Source organism: Alosa sapidissima, chromosome 9 (assembly GCF_018492685.1).
Source record: "Alosa sapidissima isolate fAloSap1 chromosome 9, fAloSap1.pri, whole genome shotgun sequence".
In the NCBI taxonomy this organism is placed as follows: Eukaryota; Metazoa; Chordata; class Actinopteri; order Clupeiformes; family Clupeidae; genus Alosa; species Alosa sapidissima.
This window is the reverse complement of record NC_055965.1, coordinates 2,694,990-2,719,782: the sequence shown is the minus strand read 5'-3', so window position 1 is coordinate 2,719,782 and position 24,793 is coordinate 2,694,990. Positions and strand designations below refer to the sequence as shown.

The 24,793-nt window shown below is 41.9% G+C and overlaps 2 protein-coding genes across 11 annotated transcripts in view; both read right to left on the bottom strand.

Moving 5' to 3' along the window:
- myh11a (myosin, heavy chain 11a, smooth muscle) overlaps window positions 1–16,585 on the bottom strand; it is a 30,162-nt gene extending 13,577 nt beyond the window's left edge. For 2 of the 3 annotated variants that reach the window (XM_042103776.1, XM_042103778.1), the window contains exons 1-11: window positions 16,458–16,585; window positions 11,850–12,213; window positions 11,430–11,586; window positions 8,426–8,453; window positions 5,445–5,544; window positions 4,945–4,974; window positions 1,989–2,081; window positions 1,099–1,162; window positions 593–691; window positions 249–392; window positions 26–121 (exon numbers count right to left, since the gene is read on the bottom strand). In XM_042103776.1, the coding sequence (XP_041959710.1) occupies window positions 26–121; window positions 249–392; window positions 593–691; window positions 1,099–1,162; window positions 1,989–2,081; window positions 4,945–4,974; window positions 5,445–5,544; window positions 8,426–8,453; window positions 11,430–11,586; window positions 11,850–12,191 (1,153 nt within the window). In that variant the 5' untranslated portion in view covers window positions 12,192–12,213; window positions 16,458–16,585. The remainder of the gene's footprint in view (window positions 1–25; window positions 122–248; window positions 393–592; window positions 692–1,098; window positions 1,163–1,988; window positions 2,082–4,944; window positions 4,975–5,444; window positions 5,545–8,425; window positions 8,454–11,429; window positions 11,587–11,849; window positions 12,214–16,457) is intronic. The other variant, XM_042103777.1, reaches the window with a different exon arrangement.
- Window positions 16,586–16,910: 325 nt separating this feature from the next.
- Window positions 16,911–24,392, bottom strand: cep20 (centrosomal protein 20). 8 transcript variants are annotated; one of them, XR_006034006.1, is made up of 8 exons: window positions 24,134–24,389; window positions 23,514–23,711; window positions 23,268–23,352; window positions 22,972–23,144; window positions 19,357–19,422; window positions 18,971–19,218; window positions 17,447–17,587; window positions 16,932–17,162 (listed from the first exon to the last, which is right to left on the bottom strand). XR_006034006.1 is itself a non-coding variant. In XM_042103938.1 (4 exons), the coding sequence occupies exons 1-4, from the start codon at window positions 24,136–24,138 to the stop codon at window positions 23,027–23,029; spliced, it is 399 nt and encodes a 132-aa protein (XP_041959872.1). In that variant the 5' UTR covers window positions 24,139–24,392; the 3' UTR covers window positions 22,718–23,026. The 8 variants fall into 8 exon arrangements, 2 of the variants coding, with proteins under 2 accessions (XP_041959872.1, XP_041959871.1); XR_006034005.1 differs by having other exon boundaries at window positions 16,911–17,587; XR_006034009.1 differs by lacking the exons at window positions 16,932–17,162; window positions 17,447–17,587 and adding an exon at window positions 18,112–18,775.
- Between the last annotated feature and the right edge of the window lie 401 nt (window positions 24,393–24,793).

The window sequence follows — 24,793 nt, the reverse complement described above, 5'->3', positions numbered from 1 at the left end:
AGTGCTGTGGTCCTATTAGCCTCACCTGTGTTGTCTGGCATGGTGGCCTGCTCTTGGTTCCTCTCCTTCTTAAACTCAATGTTCCCCAGCTGCAGCACAGTGGAGACCACCTTTTGGACATCTAAGGGGCAGAGAATAGAAGTGAAAGACGAGTAGCTTGAGGACAGGATTGAACAGCCCACCTGAAATCCCAAAGTAATATTTACACCAGTGGCTTCCAACGGCTATTTTTTCTCTGAGAGCTTTACCTATCCTCTCCTCGTCTGTGAAGCCCATGATGTCCATGGCCTCCAGGGTCTCTTCATACATGTCTTCATCCGTGGCGCCTGGCACCTGGACGTGGCCCTCAAGCAGGAAGCGGTATTTGTTCCAGGGCTCCAGCAACAGGTCCTCTGGAAAACATCAACATGGATCCAGAGCCATTTGCTACATGAGGTATCATACAATGGTCTGCTGACCTGTGACTTGTGTTATTTCATCAATAATAACTACATGGCATGTTGTCAATAATATCATGCTGGCTCTACTTTGAATCAATAATCCATACATGCCATGGCAGAAATGTTAATATCATCACCACAATGCCCAATACCTCGTAACTTGTCCTTGGCTCCGGCCACCATGTAGTAGAAGATGTGGAAGGCTCTCTCTGTTCTAGCCTGTCGGATACAGCGAGACTTCTCCAGAAGGTCTGAAGTAGTTTGTCTGTCAAGGATATTCCTGAAACTTGTCTTAGGAACTGTAAATGCAATCATGAACTTGTCTTAAAGTTAATGGTGAGTGCTTGAGATGAAACCCAAAGCATGTCACAACTATCTGTTATTAACACTGAGGTGTAAAAGCTGGTTTTGACTTGGTAAGAATCTTGGATTCAACATTAATCTTGTATTGGAGTGCAACCCATAGGTCTTCACCACTCATGTCTTATATCAGTGTGCCAACAGCCTTTTAGTGTTTGCTTCATCTCAAGTGTAACCCTTGTGACTTTTCATAGGACAGTGAGAACAGTGGAGCAGTGAGGTGTTCAGCTCTGGGGTTTGAACAGTGTCAGCGTCGAGAGAGCTCCACAGCACAGCCGCTCTTACACACTTAGGATACAGGTTTCAATGTTGGCTCCAACAATGTAGCCTGTCACATCAAAGTTAATGCGGATAAATTTGCCCTGTGGATGTAAAGAGATAGTACGAGGCAGTGAATAACATGTATAGTAGTATGCACAGTATATATATATATCATACCTGTCAACATTTAGCTTCCCAAAAACGGGAGATTTTTTTCGGGGGGGGGTCAGTGTTTATACCAGATCTGTGTTTGCATATTTAATACGTTTCATACACATGTTTCAACACTGCATTTCGGTTGTTGCTTTTACCTTTTACCTTACCATTAGGCTACCTTACGCATGCCAGTTATGTATCCACCAGCTGCCTGCCTGCAGCCTACTTCCAAAACTCCAAAGCTGCTTGCTGTCAGATTTGGTTCCGAGGGCACAAGTTCAGTGTATCAACACTCAATAACAGTTTATCTGATGTGTTAATCAATTAAATTCCCAACAATTTCACAACAGCTAGCTCTGGAGTAGGCCATTCAACTAGCCCGCTTGCTTACGATGAGACCCGCTTCCTTATTTGGGTTTTGGGTTGCCAGGTTTTAGCCTATGACAAAACGGTTGAAATTGAAACTAAGTGATCGTGTATGTGTAGGGTGTATTTCATACACAATCTGGCAACCTGAATGGATCAATGATTTTAAAATGAAGTTTGATGGCCATGCAAATTACGGGAGTTTTCCGGGAGAAATAACAAAATGGGAGGGTGCTGGGAGATGACCTTGAAATATGGGAGAAACCCGGGAAAAATGGGAGTGTTGACAGGTATGATATATATATATATATATATATATATATATATATATATATATATATATATATACTGTATATACTTTACTTACAGTAGTTATGTTCAACAGTCTTTGGGATCATGACTTACAAATCTGGAGGAGTTGTCATTTTTGATGGTCTTGGCGTTACCAAAGGCCTCCAGGATGGGGTTGGCCTGCAGCAGCTGCTTCTCCAGCTCTCCCTACAGTGTCAACAGCACACGGGTCAGTTGGATTTGAGACACATGTGCATGATGGGGTGGTCAGAGAGAAGAGAGACAAATCATGCAGATACAGCGTAAGTGTTCTACCAGTCACATGCTTCTCAAACTACCTGCCCCCAACCAATGACCCAAGGGCCAAATGAAACAAAAAAAACAAACCCACGCTAGCAACTCCCTTCACAGAGCCACTCTGTCTGAAGGCTCAAGGCAGACAAAGTTCACAGTTCTCATTGCACTCCAGTATGCACCTTGCCAGCTGACACGCTCACAACTACTTAGTGTCAACTCTGGAGCTCATGAGCATGATTGTGGAAATGAGGACAGCACACTGCCAAGGTCCAGCAGCACATCTACACTGGCCCCTGGCCTCCGACAGGTGGAACAGGATAAACTGAAGGCCAGTAATATAGTAGGACACAATGCCCATTTCGGTGGCTCAGTGTGTCTGATCAAAGATGGGCTGTTGGCTTGTTCACACATGTCAAAAGATTAACCTTATCTATTTAATTCTATTTTTCTACAAAAGTACTTTTCATACAAGTCACCAACAATATAGCATAAGACCAACAGAGGTGGAGCAGGCAGGGTATTGACAGTTATTTAGGATTATATGGGCAGAAAGCAATATTTTGTAGCTAATGGGGGCTTTGAGTATTGTTACAATTCAGCCAACAGCCTATCAGTCTGGTGACTGTCAAAGTTCTTGTCTGTATAACTTCACCAAACTACACAATCCTTTTAGAGCATTGTCGGACCATATTTCAAATTCTTTTTGACTAAAGAAGTAGTCCAGATGATGGAGAACCTGCGGATCTTCAACCCAAACAGAACAGGCGGATCTAAACTGCACGGCATTGCTGCCAAAACCTTATTAGAGTGTTTTGCGTTGTGAGTCAGAACGTTGAAAGATTAAAAGTTAACAAACAGCTCAGTGTTTTTGCAGGCCCTTAGAGTGAGCCAAACATTATCTAAATGATGTTCAATTAAAATGTTGTTTGGCTAAACTATATGATAACACAAAGTAAACAACTGTGTTAACAACACAAGAGCTTCCTAGAAACTGGAAGAAAAGCATCAATACATGTAGATGTCAAAAGTGCATTTCTTTAATGTTGAAGGAAGAAGAGGAAGAGACATGTACCAGAACCTTCTAATCACAGGAGTGGACCGTCCTGCTGCCTCACACACTGGTAGGAAAGAGAAAGAGAAGAAAAGAAGAGAAGAGAAGAGAAGAGAAGGAAGCACAGAGAGACAGCACAGTAATAAAGGAAGACATACAAGGTCTTGGAAAGGACTGTTGAAATGATGGAGGAAAACAGGAGATTAGAGAGGATAAGATTTGCTTGGCTAGAGTAGAGATCAGAGGGCAGCCTCTGTCAGAGAGTCTAAGAAATAAACGGCAGTCATTTTATCAAACCCCTGCAGGAAATGTATATATAGAGGCACTTGATCATGATACAGGCGCCTTAATAACACCACAGGGTGGACCGTACCACTGAACTCACCAGAGGGGAACAAGGAACACTAAACACAAAGCTGTTTCCTACTGTGACATGACAGGTTTCAGAAGAGCACCCTGGACATCCTTGTCATGGTTGAAAACATTATTACAGAAGGTGCTTAAAAATCCACACTGTGCATCAAGGTGTACCAGTACTAAAAACTACAGGAATTCAACAGATCAATCTGTAACACCATCTGTGAAGCCCAAGGGTATTAAATACTTATTAACAATACTAATAATGTATTGTAACACCTTCACTATGCATTGGCTCATGTCTACATGGCATATTTGAGTGACTTCCAAAGTTTGTGTACTTTTCACTAATGACGAAAGCCCTACGAAATGATCAAATACATTTGTCAGGGTGTGTGCATTTGACAGTATTGGCTGCACTAAAAATACTGATACAATATTGGACATGGTTTGTGTGTCTATAGTGAACTATTTCACATATGTACTTGGTCCAGTAGCATTGATTAGCACACCTGTCAGTCACAAAGTGTCCATCTAGGTTTTCCCTACTGATGGCTGTCCAATGCACTGCTATCTGCTACTGTCCATGGGTCAGTTGTGAGAAATGCAAGATATGTTTGCAAAATGCTCCATAGTTCTATGTGCAGTAAACCTTACATGAAAATACCTGAGTTACTAGTACTCAAATCAATTATTAGTTTGAACTTAAATTGATTGAATAAATAATAATAAAAAAAAAAATCAAATATTAAATATAAAACTCAAATATTTTGAGTTAGTCTGACGGTTCGTTTTTACAGTGTATGGCAACATGGAATGCATGGTGAATGTATTACAATGCATTATACAAAACAGCACACATTTGGGCTTAACAGAGGGCGTTACTGATTGAGCTCTGGATGATGGTTATAGGTGGATGAAGGAAGGCATGAGGTCTGTGGAAGGACATCAGGTGGACTGATGAGCAGGAAAGGAGGATGGCATGCTCACACTGTGCTCAGGGACTGGTGACTTTACCATTTCAATGCCAGATGGTCACTCTGGCAGTGAAAGAGTTAAAGAGATCCCAGGTGGGGGAGAACTTTCATGATGCCCCCATAGATACCCATAGGGCAGTGGGTAAACACTGTATACCGGGTTTAGATACTGTTCATGACGTCTCAGTCACTGATCAACTGCATCATATTTAAGCTAGCTCAGAGTGAATCCTCATGAGTGTTGAGGCCCCTGTTTACTAGACCACAGTTCAGTCTTTTCTCTCCTTATTTTTAATGTCAGTGACCAACTCCAGCATGCAGTAGTTCTTGACTCAAAAGTTGCACACACACACACGCAGAGAAACTCCAAGCAATCCCCTATACTCACAAAAGACAACCCCGATCCTGATTCTGTTTTCTAGTTGGAGGAAATTGTGATGTACAAGGTTATCACAGTCAGGGTCCTGCAAGCTAGTTGATGCTACTGTCAGGATATGGACATAAACTGGGAATGATATGTTGAAAGGCAACGATTTAAAGCTTAAACATTTACAGCATAGAGTTACCCAGTTCTGCCGAACGACAAATCCTTTATAATCCTATTACTTCTGACACTTAGTTCAGGTCAGTTACACACTAAAAGATACTTTTGCTTTCCTATAAATGTGCATGGCTCTAATCCCTGGTTTGAAATAAAGCTTCTAATTCATGCATCTTGTAATTCATACAATACTAAATGTCCTAAAAATGCTATTGCATGTGTAACTACAATATATACTGTATTTCCTAGAGATATCATATGTTACTGAGGGTTATCTAGAGTGTTATTAACCTTGTTTGACAGCTATAGTAAAAGCATCTAAAGGACACCGTTGTGTGGATACTTACAGCACTTGTGTCCTTTTTGCCTTTGTGGGAGGAGGCCACAACTGCCAAATACTGAATGACCTTTTTGGTATTCTCAGTCTTTCCTGCCCCAGACTCCCCTCTGCAAAACAAGCATCATGACATGGTTGGAAAACACTGCTGACAAGAGGTTATCAACACATCCAGTACTGTTAATCTAGCTTTCCCCAGGTCTATCTGCAACAGCTCTGTGTGATGGATTGAGTTCTTTATAGAGATGGCATATATAGTGTCTGTCTGACATTTTTGCAGAAGTATACCACAAAAATCCAATGTGATGTTGTGATTAAATATTACACTTTAAAGTAGCTTCACTGTCAACATTAAAAAGTCAGATGGACCGTTAGATATCAATGTCAACACTCTATCATGAAGGTCCTATGTGTGGCACCCGATGACAACCACAAATGATATTTGAATGTAAAAATACACATAGAGCAGTGACTGATGAATGTGACTGTGTAAAATTGTATTTCAGTATGCTCTCTCTGGAACCAGAGTTCTTCCTCATCATTGTAAGAGCAAACTGTGAGTGCAAAAACTGCTGTGTTGTATTATTAGACTTTGATCTGCGATATGGGAGAGACGAGTGATCCCAGCCTCCAGCTGCCTCCAACATCTCCTTATAAGGCAAAATGTGTGTGGGATTCACAGGGCGTTGCAAGGGGGGCTTGTTTGGCCGGCGGTGGACATCATCATTCTCTTTTATTCGGGCCTGTGATCACCACCTTTTACCTTATGTGTTCTTCACACTTTAGTATAGTAATCCAAAAAAATGCTTCCTGTGTTGAAAAAACACTGGTTCAAACTACAATGAGTTGCCAGCTTTTTCAACATCAGAAGCATTCACTTGTCTCTCAGCATGTAATGTAGAGGGGAAATGACCCTTGTTCTCGTGCGTGCACATGTCATGTCATTGTAAAAGCAGAGCCTTTTGTCCATGCCAGAATTCTGTCACCAATAGCAGTCCAGCGTTACTGCTGAGGGCCAAGCTGTTTTAGATAGAGTCCAGTTTACTGGATGGCATCAGAGGTATACCCTGGCCTGCAACAGCTAACATTAGCTATTCATGGAGCCAAATGACATAATGTACAAATCACCCTCCTAACATGCCATGAAAGGAGATGAAAGCCATGAGGACTGACCAAAGCACTCAGTACGATTTCGGTTCAAATCAAATGACGGCCGTGACCTGCCCTTGGCACAGGCTCTGCCTCTCCTCGTGAAGGTCACCACTCGCATAAGGGAAGGAGACACTCATTCCCACATCACCCTTTGGGCAAACTGACCACCTCAAGCCTACTGGCCTACTGACCACCTCAAGCCTACTGGCCTGGCATCGAGTGGACAGCAGCGATGTGTTGCTCTTTCTTCATATCCTTGTTTTCCTCTGATCTCTTTGCTTTTATTAAAGATTATTTGGTAATTCACTTCGATGTCACTGAGTTATTTTTGGTGCCATTCTATGTCACACTATGTCAGTGTGAAAAATGAATTGTTACTTTTAAAGGTTAAGTGACTTCAGAACCGATGGAACCGTACAAAACACTCAAACAAATTATGGTATGTACTGTATGTTGTGATAATTCCTTTGCTTCTGCCTTAGCAAATGGCCAGGTATGACATTGCTGGATTTACAGTGTTTATGTTCTCCGATGACAAATAACACACATATAGGAAGTAGTGTGAGGCATGAAAGTATCAACATTTGATTTCTCGAGTTCTGGCCCAAACAGATACTTGGCCCCATTAACTGCGATAAACGATCTCGAGGAATTTCTGCCTTGCTCAGTCCACGTTTACTTTAGCATTATATAAGCACTCACAAAGGACAGTACAGGTGTAGTGTCACCCTCTGGGAGACCCCTAGTTGCTGTAGTGACGCACGTGATGCCAGATCACCGTCTGTTCTCGTGGTTCTATAGGTGCTCAACGATTTTGTACTGTATACTTATGTCTCTTGGAGAACACGCCCTAGTAGAGGTGCACCTAATGCACAGTTTACTTTTCTAACATGTCAAATAAATGAAGAAGCACAAACTGTCTCTATCACTTGGGGTATGATTGCTCCACCAAACAAACAGGAAAAAATATAGCAATCTCTCTAAACAAGCCCATAGGAAATGCCTGGGACCATTCCGGAAGTGCTCAGATGTGATCAGAAAATTCTGGCGAATCCAGACATCAGCCTGCTCAAAACAATCATAAACGGCCGTCATTTCCTCTGCTGCCCTCTGAAAGCTGCACAGGAAATGTGCTTTAAACCTCCTACAGAGACGCAGAGCCCATGCTGTTACAGACTCTATTTTAAAACAATGTGCTGGTGGCTTGGTGGATGACAGATCATTGATTACGTCATAAAAGTGACTTTGACAAACTTGCTGTAACAAGTGCTTCAGTGCCAGTGGCACACAGGCCACAGTCAAATGGAGTTTTATGGAGCACATTCAACATGGCTGCTTAACCCACCAGGGGAAGGAGGGAGGACGCCCCAGAAATGGACAGTATTCACAAAGATTGTTTCAGACAAACAAACAGGCACAAACGAGCCCAAACACAAACTAATCTGGCTTCAGCATCGGTCCAGAGGGCACACTTCCTGTGAGTAGGATGATTCTAAAGAGAGCTGACCCCAAGGGCTCTGCTGAACCGTTCCCACTGCAAGCCAGCAACTCAAATACCATCTGCAGTCTCACTGGTCAATCACAGGCTGTCTTTTTACTGCTGTGCTAACGCCATTTCCCATGTTCACATTACTGTACATTACTGTACTTCTGAGTGCTATTTAAATACATCTCTTTGTTTTTAAGCACTGTTCCTCCTCCTCTCAAAAATAATAAGAATCGACTTGCAAAGATACATTTATAGTTCATCAAAAACGTTGGATATAACACCTACAGGTTAATGATGATGTTGTAACAGTTTCCCCTCTAAATTATAAATGCATTTGCAGTGTGACTTACGTGCAGAGAATAGACTGGTCTTCACGATCTGTGTGGAAATGAGAAAGAAGTACAGATTAGTGGCCATTACTGTCACAGCGTTTCCCAAACAAAACCACATGGAGTACAGTATGAGGTTCCTCTAGGGGTTGAAAAAGCCGATGTGATTACAAATGAGGTTCATAAAACCACAACAAACCTCTGCAATGAGATAAGTGTCTCAAAACATGTGGAAATCCCTCAGAGACGCACACGGCTCCATTTAAGGATATTTTTTGAAACAGTATCCTCAGTGCGAAAAGCCAAAGGGGATCTGTAGGTGTTCAATCTTGAGGAAACCATTTGGCCACCATTAGATCAATTATCAGGAGGGTTTTGGATGTTTGCCTCAATCTAAACATGACCCCTTCCTAAATCCCCCGGAATTTCCATTCATCTGATGTTACAATAAGACCCTCACACATGTGGTGACGGCTCTGTTTTAGACTGACGCTGAGGCTGAATGAGGTGGATTTAGCCAGTGAGAGTGCAGCACCTATTCAAACGGCTCTCTAGTGAACCAGTCTCTCAGTAAACAGCTGGGGAGCCGCTGCTCATTTTGGCCTCTGTCTCACTCTGGGCTTGGGTCCACACACAACATGCTGCTTGTTCCTTTACTTCTTCCTAATTAAGGCACAAGCCTGGGCAACCAGGACTCGGACCATATTCATAACAGAACCAAACACAGAGATGGGACGCAGCCCTGCAGACAGAAGACTGAAGAGGGCTGAGATTAGACTCTGCCGCCGAGCAGGCTGTCTATACAGTCGCTCCGCGATCACTCTAAAGGCTGGTGACAAAACCGTGAATCTAGTAGCAAAAAACGAATGCAACATCTAGTTGTCACTTGAAAAATCCAAAGAAACATTATACAAGGACATTTAAATCCCAGTGTGCTGTTCAACCTGCGAGGGAGATAGACAGTGTGGCTACGGCTATGTCCAAGAGGAGGAGGTGGGGATGAAGACAACATCCTCCCATGTGACCCCTCCTCATCTCACATTATGACATGGGCAACGCCCAGTCAAGCATGAGGATCTCACTGGACTTCAAAGCATCATCCTCCCTAAGCCCTGGTGAAGGAATGCAGCTCTTCCCAGAGGGAGGGCCGCGTCTCGCTTCGCCACCGTGGGTGCTCATCTGAGATCATTTGACTGACTGACGGGTGTCTGTCTGTCTCTGGCTGATTGCTCTCTTCAGTTCTCTACAGCAACACTTCAGCTAGTTCTCCAAACGATGTGTCAGCTTTACTGTTTCCTGTGATTGTGAGTGTGTTAAACCAAACCACTGTGTTGGACATACTGTATGTTAAGAACTAGATCCTCTTTACCAATGCAGCTTATTGTGACTGTTTTCTTGTGTAATAATAATATCACTACAGTTATCAGTAAATGAAAGAACTATTCCAAAACAAAAACTGTTTAAATTAAAGTTGCAATTGACACACTTTCATTATTGCTGAATTGTTTTTAAAGGCAATTTTAGTCACGTCTTTTGATGCCCCAAAAAATTTGTTAAGTTTTATGCCTCTGCCTATTGTTTTGACATCCATGTAACTATAAACATGGCAGGTTGCAACTTGAGGAACCTAAAATGGATGAAGTCATTTTCTTCAGCTGGCTCTGACAAATACTGAAACCTTTCCCATGTGAAGGAAAACACTCTATTGACAGTGAAATTGTTTGTGTAATAGATGTTATATTCATTGCAATACTTACACTGCCAGAAATGTGGCTCTACAACAAAACAGTGACCAACCGCAACCCATTATAAGCAACTGAACCAGGCAACCAAATCAGGCAATTAATTACCTTCCCAAATAATATTATGATAGGTCCTTGCTAAAATCTCTGTTTCAGTGAGATTCTGTACAGTTCCATAAACCTAGTGCTTCAATGGCTCATGTGCTTGCTATGTAACCATCATCAGGTCAAAAAGTTAGACTGTTAAAGTCTCAAAGTCACATTCCCACAATCTTCTGTCTGCAGTTGTTGTGAAAAAGCCCAATCTATGTTGGATTGAGGCCCTTCATGTAAACATTATGAGCGATGATTTACAGTTATAGCCAAATCACAGGCAGTCCTGTGTGGATGGTTGAACGCTTACATGCTTGTGGCCCCTTTTTTCATTTAGATTCCTTCAGGAGATCCGGAAACTTCTAATGTCCCCCAGGGTCAAGTGGGCATGACTCTGAGAGCAACACTTAAAAGCCTGTGGGAACTTGCCTCCTCCCCCTTTGAGAACCCAGCCATGTTTTCAAAAGGCAAAACCACAAGGCACTCACATATCAGCTGGCCATCACTTTGCACTTTTTAAAGCAGCGTATTAAAACAGGGAGAGGGAGACTGGCCTCTGGGGGACAGTGGTGGTGGTGGGGGGGGTGTAGTAGTTCCACAGGACATATTCATTAAAAGGACCATGAAGCCTTCCATGAGTTCTTACAAAGAGCATATTTTTGAAGGTCATAAAGTCATCGGTGGAGGTCGTGTGGAATGGTGCAACAGTGCGTGCCACTTAAGAGCCATGAAAGGCCTCAGCCTCAAATGAGCTGCAAGGGTGACAAGAGGCTGCTCACAAGTTTAACAGCTGGCAGAGTGATATATCTCACATTTAGCCCTGCCAGCCGCCCACACCGCTGTGCACATTCACACATATAAATGTAAACAAACACAAACCACCCCCAACCCTCAAACTCTGCACGGGTCGTATGGGCCTTCAACAAGGCACAAATCACTTTTAAAGAGGCCTTCCTGCCTTAAAAAAAGCTCTCAAGAAGGCAGCACTTGCTGCATATTAGGCATATTTAATGGTTTGGGAATTCAGGGAGGACAAGCAGCTGCAGCTGCAGCTCTTAAGCGGATAGATGACGTGAACAAATTGTGATTAGTCTTCATGGAAAAGACCACGATTCCAAATAGGGAAAGGTTGTCCTATTACAGCTGCATTCATATTCACAATCCAAAGAGCCAGTAGGCATAGCCCTTACTCTGCATCATGTTCCTGTAGGCATTATCGGTGATGGAGTAGATGTGTGGGGGAACCTCGTGGCGCTTCTTCCCTTTGTACATCTCAATGATTTTGTCTGAGTAGATGGGCAGCATTTTGTAGGGATTCACCACCACACAGAAGAGGCCGGAGTAGGTCTGGAAAAAAAGAGACAGGTGTCAGTCACATCACGCTGCCCTGTGCATGCAGCTCATGGACTTCACCTACAAAGCAAAGCATTGTACGGGGTCATAACTGTACACACAATACCACATACATCTCCATATCTCTCCTACCCCAATCTTAGTGAACAGGACTGTGTGTGGGGAACTGATGCACATCACTAGGCATGTTATCATTTGTCTTGTTTCTGTTTTCCCCTGCAGTGAGGGACTGTGCCAGGCAGAGCGCACACACTCACGTAGATGAGGCCAGAGAAGTAACGCTCCCTCAGGTTGTGCAGCACGGAGGCCTCGTTCAGGTGAGTGAGCTCGGCCATGTCCTCCACCTTGCTGAACTTGGGCGGGTTCATCCTCTGGATGTCGTCCTTGTTGACGGTCAACTTCTTGGCATTGTCGGCCAGCTCCACCAGCACGTCGTCGCCATGCTCCTCCTTGATGCTGGCCGCCTCAAAGCCATTCTTCTCGGAGGGCACCCACACCAGCTTCTTGGCTGCCCAATCGGCCTGAGCCACAGGACTGTTGATGAAGTCTTTGTCCAGGAAGAGGAACTTTTCGTCCTCCGTCATTTGCTTCTTAGCCATGATGGACGTTGGGAGGGGAGGACTGTCAAAAGCAACAGATCATTTTAATTAAATTAAGAGTTAATGACAGTAAATTATGTAACTGCTCAATGGATAAATAATTTTGTTGAGTCTGTGGGTCTAGCTGTTGATGCACACAGTGAAGATTCCTTTCCCACTGAACCGTACAGGACTGAGGTAGTCTTTGCATGCATCTGAAACATAAAGTGACTAAATCTTAATAATGCGAGAGCACACTAAATTATCATCGTCTTTTTACTGTAACCCTATATGGCTCATGTGGTGCTATTAAAATAACCTGAATAAATGATTTAGCTACGTCAGGGTAATATACATTATTGATGTATTTCCAGACTAGACACTTTACGCTGACAAATTCACTGAAAGCGTCTATGACCCTGATGATGTAAGCGGTCATTATTTTCCACTGGATAAATGTTTAAGGGGCAAGATAACATAAAGTTGCCATTCTGAAAACCACAAGTCCCAATATGCTACTGGAGCTTTACATAGTGTAAATTCCATTCCATTTCCATTTAGTGGATTTAGCAGCTCAATGTCTAACTAAATGAAGCCATTACTCTTTACCAAGGACACAACTATGCTACCCAAGCACAGTTTCTTTCTGTTTCATACACATGCATGCACACATACTGTACACACTGCACAAAAATCCCAAGGATCATAATCCCTTTGCAACAGGGAATTCATGAAGGGAATTCTCGAGTAAAGATGAAATGATGTCATGACAACATATGTGAGCATTTACATTCACAGTTTAGTGAACGCATAGAATACATAATGGCATGATAATTGCTATGGCAACAAAGTTTTTTTTTTCTTCAACTCTTCTGCTTTTCCTTTGCAGCACAGGACTGGTCCCATGCAGCATTTACCATATAAGGGCACCTTGCCTGCAGTGGACTTGTTTCTACAGACCTAAACAGCAAGGCAAGTCGGCTCCCAAACAAAGGCCTTATAGGGAATAGTATGTCTGCAGCTACACTCGCAGTTTACTCCAAAACGATAACATAGAGTGAGGATATGGGTGGGGGGGTTGCTAGAGGGGTCCCCGATCCCTCCATCATCTGGTGTTAGTATTTAGTATTAGTATTTCAACAATCCTATGTGTTCACATGCTTGATGTGAAGAATGGGATGAGTTCTATTTTAACGCAGCGTGACCTCAAGACAGCCTGTGACAAGGCTGTATTTTCATACTGAGTGGAACAAAAATCAGAAATTACTTGCATTGCACTGCCTAAAGTAGAAGAACATGCCAACAATGTTATAAAATCATATCTGTGAAATATAAGTTGTGGTAGTCTAAAGTAATTTCGATTAAAAAAATGCTCCATTCAGTACTAGTCAATGTCAGCACTGATCAGCTAGTGTGAATGACTTAAATAGACAATACTCTCAGCTGGACTTGCCAATCCAGTGGACGGGGGTATAAATAAACATCTATTTCTCATGGGAAGCTTCTGATCCTTTCTAGCAAAGCATAACTCCACATTCTGAGCCTGGATCCCTCAGGGCCAGTTCATATGAGTAAATATTAGGCTTCACTTTGGAAAAATATATGAAGAAGGAGAGAAACTGATGTCTGTTGTGGGCAGAAAAACAAAGAAGAGAGAGGAGATATACAACAGTGTGTGACTCCACAGACAGTGAAGCCTTAAGTGGACATGGATGTACAACCACAGAAAGTGCTACTGACAGGTAGACACCAGTAGACACCTTTTGGCAAAACTACAATTCATGACAGCTGAGATGAAGGATCTTGTTAAACAATTTTCCAGCATTCCCAGAAGTGCATTTACAGGTACAAGCTCAGATGCTCTCTCTCTCTCTCTCCCTCTCTCCCTCCCTCTCTCCCTCTCTCTCTCTCAGGCTTTTGAGATGGGTACTATAAAGGGCTTTGTTCTCTCTCACTGCTCGCTGAAGACAGATGTTTCGTCTGGCTCTGACAGAGTGACAGTTTGTTGACAAGTGCTGGACTCTAGGGGACATTACTGTGAAGAATGCCAAAAGAGTCCCAGAAGTCAACACTTTTATCTGCATTGTCATTAGAGTCAAAAGAACGGACTCATGCCTTGCTTAGATGATGTGCCTTGGCATCAGTAAAGGATTTGTTAGTGAGGAATTGATTTCATTATCAGATAACAGTCACATTCAGCCCATAATTGGACAAAGGAATAAACAAAATTAAAACAAAGCTCACAACTCAATGTGATTTGAGCACTAATCATTTTGGTTGCAAACTGTTTGATTAAATTTTCCCTAGCTATTTTTCATAGTCGGAGTTGATAGAGACAGCACTTGTACAACTGTCTTCCTGGAGCAGAGTTTCAAAGTTGATGGTTCACATGGAGTTAAGTGGCAACAACTCATTGCTCGAGATGATGAGGACTGGAGACTTTAATTAAACACTGGAGCTTCCTGTGTTCTGTGCTTCTGCTTGTTGACCCAGGCGGGTGGATGTAAACAAACTCCAAGAGGATGCGATCTCCTGCCCATTGTATCTCATCCCATTCTAAAATGAATCCCGTTTTCATTCATTGCAAAGATGCTTTAACCTTTCACTCAAGCTGAAACTCGACCCGAGAAGTTAGAAGCACTAGTAAACAGCCACAATGCAGTTAATTTCAGGTTGATATGAGATTTTTCATTACAGAAATAAACTGTCGAGTGAATAAAATGAACAGGGGGTTATGGTCTGTAAAATGGGCCTGTTGCCCAGAGCATCATGTGACCTCCCAATTTGGAAGAATGGAGCAGTGACCCCTGGGCCTGTGAAATCCACCACAAAACCCCGACTACCCCCCACCCCCAAGTCTCCTGTCACAAAAACAAAAATCTCTCATGCGCTTTTAAGTGGTACTTAATTGCTGTAGTGCCAGGATGAGAAAGGCTGATGCTATAGCTAATTACTTTACAGGTAGTGGCTGAGTAACATTAGGCTCAATAAAATAGAATGTTACGCACATATTTTTAGAATAATTATGTTTGTTCTCTGTGCGTATTTTCACCTGAAATGGTGCAGTAATGGTGCGAGCCAGTCTGACTCCTGTTTTTTTGTTTGATAGCATCGGGCCGTGGGGCAGATGACTTTAGAATTGTGTTAAATCATTAGTGGAGACAAAGCACACAGCTTAGTGCTGCCTAAAGATAGGGGCTGCAAACTACTTAACAATCCACCAGCACATGATTACACACCACCTCCAAACATATGACTGGCTTGATCAAGTCTGCTTCTTTAGGAAAACATGTTTCGAACCATGTTTCTGTCAATTGACAATATGCCAAATTTAAAGAAGCATACATCTTCCCCCAGGAAATATCTCATGTCATCTTCATATGTGATAGGGTGGCTTCATCCTCTTATTGTAATCACTTGGACTGCATACATAAACGTGCACACACACACACACACATACAGTTTAAATATCTGCCACAAAAAGTTCTCTTACAAGTTGCACGACTTGAGAGATAAGCAACAATCCCCTTTCTCCTACTGTCTATTCAAATTTCAAATGGTTACCACAAAAGTTCAACTGAAAAGCATTGGACAACCGTATAACAGGAAGACGACTGGTTAGTGTAAGATTTGTTTCTCACGTTGCATACCGCAGTTTCCTTCACTGTACGTGAGATGTAGCACTGTACATGTAACATGTAAACTTGAGTCTCACACCACTGTATCTCTGGCGGCATATCAGAGCCTGAAGTAGGCCTAGTTCAGCCAAATTAATTTTATATATGAATGCCTTTTGTAGCTAGCCTACTTTGAAGACGCAGTGATACAGTTAAATGCTCTCCAGAACGCTGTTTGCCATGCACTTTCACTGGAGGAAAATAATATAATAATATAATATTTCTGCTAAAATAATGTAATACCCATCAATTTCTTATAGTTCATAGGATGCTACATCACACATGCGGTCGAAACTAGTGCACATCGTTCCAAAAAAGACACATGCCAAATGCATCAGTGGGTCTAATAGGGCTGTGATTTCAATGAGTAATGGGTAACGTTAGAACATTAATTGGAGACGTTCAGCAGTTAAATTATGATGTCCAACATTGCACAATAATCTAATGAAATTTAATATAAAACTGAATTCACAACCCAATAATCAATTTTGCATAGCGCATAACGTCAACCCATACAAGTACCGGTACTGAAAATTTAAAAAGCACCTGTTGACAACGCTCTTAATTCCATAAGCGATAGAAACCAAGCAGAAACAACAATTGCACTTACATGAATTGCAGCTGATTCAATGGGGGGGTTGGATTTGGAAAGTTAGGGTTTGGAGAGTCCTGTGTCGACGAGGTACTCCAAAGACGAACCGTCCAAATTAGCCAAATATCACCTCAGAAGGACATTTAAAGTACGCAGCAGAATTAGAGGGAGGGGCTGCTAGCACAGTACCTCCTCCTTATGGTTTTCTAGCGCACTGGATGCTGACGGCGTGTCAAACATCAGCTTCAAAAGTTCTCCACAGACTCCTAAGCTGCTTCGATCGAAGTTCTCATGACAGGTTTAGCACCTCTCTCTCTCCCTCACTCTCACTCACACTCACACACACACACACACACACACATACACTGCAGTGAAGAGGACATGGTCTAGACAGACAAAAGAACTATGAGGACATCTTTTCAAAAACGTTATTATCAGGATTAAAACTTTATCATGTGTCATGATGTATAAATACAATTACAGGAAGCAATGAGACAGCAAACAGAACGTCCAATAAAGCAGGTTTGTTTTCTATACTACTTTATTATTACATTATTAAGGTAGTCGAACCCCCACTGAGACACGGTGAAGCTCCAGACATGAAGCTCCTGACACAGCCAGAAGAGTCAGTCACTGTGACTTTTATGGGTGCCCTAACTATTATCTCCTAGAACTTCAGATGAAAAGGGCATAACGTTGCTTGTCAGTGAGTAGGGATCCCAGCTGTTAAAGAGAGAGATCGGCTATCAGGGGAGATGAGTGGGTGTGATGGAGACTCCCTAGATTACATATGTTTTAGGAAGGCAAATCCCACAAGCCTTGTTGTGTCCCCTATCTTTACGCAAATCACATTCCTCCACATCCACCCCCCTTAAAGCACATTCCCACAACTCTCCGTTTCTCTTTAGTTGAGCTTCCTATATAAGGACAACCTCCTATTTTGTCCAATAAATCACGCTGGCAATGGTCGATGTTTCCAGGGAACAAGGAGAGACTGGTATGCTCACAAACTCTATGACAGTGGCTGAGGTGGAGACGTCCAAGAGCACAAAAAGGGGGCTGGAAAGAGAACCCCGTCTCTGGCTCTGGTCAGTATCAAGAGCAGCGTGCCGATGGGTGTGGAGACAGGATGGGGAGAGACCGGGAACCTAGAGAGGGACAGGGGGACAGAGAGAGAGAGGGGGGGGGAGGAGGGGGGGAGGGAGGAGAGAGGGAGAGGGAGGGAGAGAGAGAGGAAGAGAGTAAGAAAGAGAGATAGCCAGGAATAAGAGAGGAAGATGTGCAGTCCCTGCATGGGCTGTGTTGTGCCATATAAGGCCAGTGGGGTCTGCCAGGAATCTCAGTAGCATTCTGCATTGGAAGGGCTAACCCAAGCGCTCAAGACCAAGTGACTTTATATGGTGCACCAGCAATAGCATTGTTGAAACAAACAGGCTACTGTCGTGGAAAAACTAGTCCACTTTCGAATCCACTAGCAATTTATCACTTGACTATTACTAATTAGCACTCTGGGACAAGGCGTCCGAAGGAGACAGAACAGACAGGAGATCTCTGAAGACTGCTGAATCTTTATTCACCGTATTGCAGTGATAATCCAGTCTAAACAATGTTCAGACCAGGTGTCAAGCAATAGGGTGAGGTGAGATGTCATCAGATGGTGGCCCCCGATGAGATCTGAAATCAAAATGGCTGCGGCCTATCTTTTATACTCCTTAACCTTGAAGTTGGGCCTTCTCGCCTCCCTCGAAAGACACCTGTTGGCCTATCAGCATCCACCAAGGTTACGGATATTGGTGGGACCCCTTGTCATATCATGTATAAAAATTATATGCAAAACTGTCTGATTCTGTTTTTTTCCAGTTTCCATTAACTCATCCTCTCGCTCTTGACCGTCTAGGCACAGTGTCACTGTGCACTCATTCACCCCACTCTTTGACACCTGGCCTGGTCTGCTTAAGATGTGTACAGGCCTTGAAGTCTCATAATAATTGGAGTAATATCAAAGTTTATAAAAAAACCATACATACATCCTTTAAGTCATAGAAATCCACCACTACCACTAACATAAGGGTAGCTTTTCATTATTTACTCAAACCCCCTTAAATGCTCGCTGCTATAAAATCACAAGCGCCATTGTTACAGATGGTGTGTTCCAACATTCACATGCAAACATTCAGCTGGTCGGACAACATTTGCATGGAACAATAACAAAGGCCTTATGCAAGACATTAATGTAAAATAAATAACTTCTGAACCATCCAACCCAAACCTGCAATCATCTGAACCATCTGTGTAACATGGCAAGGTGAGTGTGAGGGGTGGCATCATAGGATCCACTGTATAAGCAAAGTGGACAGAAATATTTATTCTGAGTGAAATAGGTGTATATAAACTTCACATGATTATCTGAAAGAACATAATCTTCATGTACAAATGGGTTGTTCCGTAGCTAGGCCTTTTAACATCATTTAACGATCAATCACTTATATTCTTATTTAGAATCACACCTTGCCTCAAACATAACTACTGACCTCAAACATAACTATTGACCGAGTTCTTTTTTTGGCCATGAACCTTGCCTTGGCACTCTGAGCCTTAGTGGAAAAAGGCTGGAGAGGGCTGGAGCACAGGAATGCAGAGGCGCAGGTCATCAGCTCGTCTCCGTCGGGCGGCCGCGTCAGCACAGGTTGGAGCTGTTCCATTCCCAATGCGGAAAAGAGAACAGAGCCCTTCATCACGATTACACTCACGTTTTCTCTCCACAAGGATAAAGGATCACCTGAACCAATCACACACTGGACTCAGATACATCACATACTGAGTAGGACACAAGAGTGGAAGTGGTAGTCTAACTAAATGTTTTGATTTGATTATTTAATGAGTATAAATGATGCTGTAGTTACATGGAGCTGCTTACCCTGCACCTTGTCTAAATGTGCTCCAAAGACAGAGACCCATGCTAGTTCTGCCTGCCTGTTTAGTCCTGAACAAAAACACAACACTAGCTGTTATCTAGATTACCATATGAGGTGCTGAAAATGACAGTTAGGAAGTTTAATGACAGCATTCATATATTAAAATAACATACAGGAATGGGAAGGTTTGATATGTAAATGATGTGCTCTGTGAGATATATAAGCTCTAAAGATGTGCTCAGTGACATCACAGAAGAATCAGGGTTTCATGACAATATTATTGTGTTGAATGTAAATGAGAGCAGGGTCCCTGACCTCTCCTCTAAACATCATTAATGCATTTCTCACTGATTGCACAAATTGCTTCCTGATGCTAAGCATTTCTTGCATTATTATGGCACTCACTGTAATCAGTGACTTGAGTTATAGGCAGGTCTGTGCTCTGCATGTTTTTTGTTGTGCTTTGCATTGCTGATAGCAAAGTGCAGAAGGGAAATGGTCACTTGACTAGCTGGGAAGGTCTCACACTAAAACAAAAGTGGAATGTGTAGCGTTACCTGTGCATGCAGACACTGCACCAGGGTTTTGATGTAAATGCAACCTTTGCACATAAAAACACGTCTGTGAGAGGCCGAGTGACCATGAAGTCAGTTTGTTCAAGCGTCTGGTATTTAACCAAGCATATTTCCAAATGAAACGAGAATCTAATTGTGTCAAGTTGTGTTGTTGTTGTGCAACACACACACTGTTGTCTGAATTTTGTTTCCTATCTCTGTGTCCCTAGATGGAAACACTGTCAAACGACATGTTTATGGATAGATTTGACCTCACTGGAATGTCATGGTGCGGTAATTTAGGCTCTTGACAAACACCACTCATATTTGAAACTGTCGCTGGTTAATAAGTGTTACCGTACTTAACCGACTGTAACCCTGATATGACTGCTATATGTACACACACTAGGGTTGCAAAATTCCGGGAATTTTCTAAGTTGGAAACTTTCCATGGGAATTAACAGGAATATATGGGAATTAACGGGAATAAACGGGAATTAATAGGAATAAACTGGGAATTTTTAATATGGCAAGTTAGTCTATAACAGGGAACTTAAATGTAGTGGACAAAACCCTATCTTGCAGTCTAATATTAGTTAAAACAACCTGATTTAATGCAATTTCAGTCGAATTTCTACCCTGCACATATGTCAATCACATGCACACAGCAATCGGCATAGGCTGCTAGACATAAAGGAAACCTATGGTGCGTTTATATGCATGGGGGAAAAATGTTCCAACCAATCAGATTTTGTTGTTAAGTGGTGTGGTGTATCTTGGGCAGTTCAGTGTTGCTAGTTTAGCACTCTAGTAAACCATAGGCAGAGAATGGGATTCCCGCTAGCATGCTAGCTAGCTTTGTATGTTAGGCTAAGCGAAAATACGAACATACAAATCATATTGCTTATTACGAAACAAAATGTTAATGTTTGTATATGAAACAGTTTGTATGAATTACCCAAAATTCCCAGTTAATTCCCGTAAATTCCCATAATTTCCTTTAATTCCATGATGGTTTCCAATTTGGAATATTTCCAAAATTCCCCAGCTTAACTTCCCATGGTAAGTTTCCAGAAATGTTCCGCCCCTTTGCAACCCTAACACACACACACATTTCCACATATAAAATATCATCATAAGCTAGGGTTCGAAAATCTGATATATGCACACACCAGGATTTTAGATTATTTGCACCATTCCAGTTTTAATAAAACTCTGATAGGACTGCTGCTTGAAGTCTATAACCTTGTGGCATGATTGAGACAACTGGTTTATTACATCTAATGTTCCCATCAGTCTCTGGGAGATAAGAATGCTGAACTTCCATTTATGGAGCACAAGGAAATGGAGAACATTTAGTATGGGGCACACAAAGATGTGTGACCTGTGCTAATTTGGGCCAAGAATATGTTAGCAACTCAATATGGCTTCTTCTTAGCAGAGGTGGAGGTGGGGTGGGGACTTCACACTGCTCACATTACCCTTTTAAAAACAAAAACTCTCTAGAACAAAGCACATTGGGAGACACGTTTTCGTCTCAATCTTGTGCATATCAACCTCTCCACTATTATGATTCAAACAAACATCATCAAATGCATTAGTTACAGAACACCGGTGGTCTACTACTGTATGGTAGTCTTTGGTGAGAAGGGTGTCCTTATACAGACACAGACTCGGCGCTGTCTCCCAGTATTTGGCAGGTGAGTTATGGCTGCTATTCATTCACAAGGGTGGGGGGGATACTGTGCAACACGGCACATGCACGTCAGTGGGAATACTATCAGTCGAGGGTGCAACTAGCGATTATCTTGATAGTCAATTAATCTGACAATTGTTTTCTCGAATAATTGAGCATTTGTTTAATCGATAAAATGCCAGAAAATGGTGACAAAATGTTAATGAGTGTTTCCCAAAGCCCTCAGTAATATATAATATGTTCTCAAATGCCTTGTTTAGTCCACATGCCATATATATTTGGTTTACCGTCATGGAGGGTTAAGTAAAGCAGAAAACTTAAGGAGGTAAAATCAGAATTCAGGGGTAGTTTCTTTAAATGACATAAGAAGTGTACATCAGAAGGTGCATCTTAATAAATGAACTCCTCATTCAAAGATCATGTGCACCATTGAGAGTGTTTGTTGAGAGATTGCAATTGCACTGTAATCAGTAATACTGCTGCCACCATGTGGCGACTTGTAAATCTCACTTTGTATTACCCAATACTTCCTGGATGTATTTGGATTTTAGATACCTTATTTAACAAAGACCAATAGAAAGAGGTGATTATCTGACATTTACTGAAGAAAGTGCAATTCATCTATTCCAAGACAGGATTTGCAACCATATAATAAAATTAAACTTTAATCAGCAGGCCAAATCTTACATGTGAGTAAAGATCTATGGTAACAAATGGAATGTTTACAGTGTAGAAAAAACAGGTTAAACATTCATGGAACATTTATCAGTAAAGCACAGTGCTGCTATTTAGACCTATGCCTGCTTTTAAGATCCACTTTCTTCTCTTACAAACTCTTGAATATATTTAGGATCAGTTTTTATACACACATACACGGATGAAAAAGACGGTAAAAAAAGGATTGGTTATATCTGAAAGGATCCAGCGTATTAACGCTGCATCATTATAGAGGGCACTTTTCTCCACAGTAATCAGTGAATGAATTAATGTGTGGGCCATTTCCTCTACAAACTCCAATCCAAAATTAAATATTCTGGTAACAGAAGAAACTTTTTGCAGACAGCTCATTACTTATAATTATCCCCCAAAATATTACTGGGACAGAGACTGTTATCTATTTTGAGTGATCCTAACTGTTTAAATTTTTTATTCATAATAGTAGGCACTGAAAACATGAAATATACACAAGTGTGTCACCTGTTATATACAGAATAATTTCAGCACATGGCTCAAACTCGGAATATTCTGAGAGAAAAGCACCATCCTGGTAAGTATTCTTACCCCAGCTGTAGTGGCTAGTGCCAGTGCAAACATACATTTTAACATGGTTGGTGTCAAGAGTCAACCCTAATAGGTTGTGGTCTTACCATAATACACAGGCCTGAGATTTCAGTCAACAACTGGCCTCAATACATGTACAATTCAGCAGTCTTTGGTGTTTGGCTTTTGTGAGGTCAAGGGGGCAGCGTTTCTGAGAAACAGTTTGTCCTTAGTCTCTCCACTTTGAAGGAAATGTGACAGCAAGCCATAGAGAAGCGGCCTATGGGAAAACAAATGTGGGACTTCATGAGTAGAGCTAGGCCTTAGGAGGAAGAGTTTGGGTCTATAAGAAATTTGTGTCAACATAGACTTGGAGGTCAAGGTATGGATATATCCTACTTACAATGTCCTTGCACTTGGGTCCTCTACAACGTTCAGTTCATTTGCCACAAACTGCCTATCTAAAGGAACTTCAGGCTGACCGGATTCTGTAAATTCATAAAGGCTGTATTAATATTGAACAACTCATTTGCCACTACAAATTAATTTCAGCTTACGTCGTCACGCAGTAGGCCTACTCGGTTCTGAGACTCTTTTGTTGTTGCATGCCATGCACAGATAAATTGTCTGGCAAAAAAAGTTTAGTTACCTGCCGTCAGTACTGAAGCTGTGTAGTGATACTTGTTGAATTCCAAATACTCGCGGATGAGCTCATTGATAAGAAGATTTTCATGTGACAGTGGAGGCCGTGGTTCACTCTGGTCGTCCAAAGCACTGAACACCTCTGCTCGAATCCTCGCTTTCAGCTGTCCCAATACTCCACGAGCTTCAAGAGTTTCCCTGAGCGCTTGAAACAATTTGACGTCTAATGTTAACGCATGTTTGGTAGATATGAGCTAGCACAAAGCTAAAATTAACCTTTCAGTTTCATCTCCGTTGCCAGGTAACGTTGACATCTTCAGCAACATAGCATGGATTTTCCAGTTAACGTTAACTTCAGGAGGAGAAACCACTGATCCCAAAACAACATGTCGCTTTTGATAGCAAAGATACTTGATCCACTGTTTTTAGAAACCAGTGATTACTCCTGGAGTTACCTTGACAAGCCAGTAACGTCAACCTCGCTTCATAAAGAGTTGCAACTCTCAGCTGCTTCCTAACTAGCAAGCTAGCTTTGACCATAGAAACTACGTTAGCATAGTAGCTCTTGTAACTTAACGTTAAATACTTAAGTGACACACGAAATACTTGTTACTAGGTTATACTCACCGCATTTTAACTCTGTAATTGAAGCCATTATAACAGTTGTTTTTTTGTTATTAAACTCTGAAAGAGTAGAGAGGATTAGCAAAGAAGCTGCTCCCTTTGCTGTAGCTGTAGCAGCTAGTCTCCTCCACACTTCAACTTCCAGACACAACACAAGTGTGGGTCAGGTCACCTAGCCACCTAGTGGATGACTCTGGGCCCAATCGCATTGTTTATTATAGGCCATCAAATTGTCGTCAAAGGCCGTCAAATTGGCGAGTTCAGTCCTTCAAAATATCCTGTCTGTTGCTCTACTAACTTAGTCTAATCTGTAGTTCCACAAATAGATTATCATTGATTAGCCTGTTCTGCAGCAAGGTCTATCTCCCAGTAAACTAATCAAAATAAATGATCAAAAGCCAGACACTAGGCAATTATATTATGCATATCAGATTAAGCCCATTATATAAAAAAAACACCTTAATTCACAAAATATTTCCAAAATGTTTATTTGTTCCCCAGATTATTAAAAAATATAAACATGAGGAAATGTACAGATTAAATATATTCCAAAAAGTATAAATAAAATACAACCCAGAGCTTTATGGTATATAAAAGGCATTTCCGTTTGAACTATATTACAAAATATTGTGTAGTCTTTAACAATAAGACTGACAATCAATC

What these genes read in the sequence shown, in the direction of transcription:
- cep20 (XM_042103937.1), bottom strand. Translation starts at nt 24,161, where the DNA reads ATGGCTTCAATTACAGAGTTAAAATGCG. An exon ending in AGCTTCAGTACTGACGGCAG is followed by an intron (nt 23,353 to 23,513) that starts GTAACTAAACTT and finishes ATGAATTTACAG; the next exon opens with AATCCGGTCAGCCTGAAGTT. An exon ending in GACCCAAGTGCAAGGACATT is followed by an intron (nt 23,145 to 23,267) that starts GTAAGTAGGATA and finishes GTTTTCCCATAG; the next exon opens with GCCGCTTCTCTATGGCTTGC.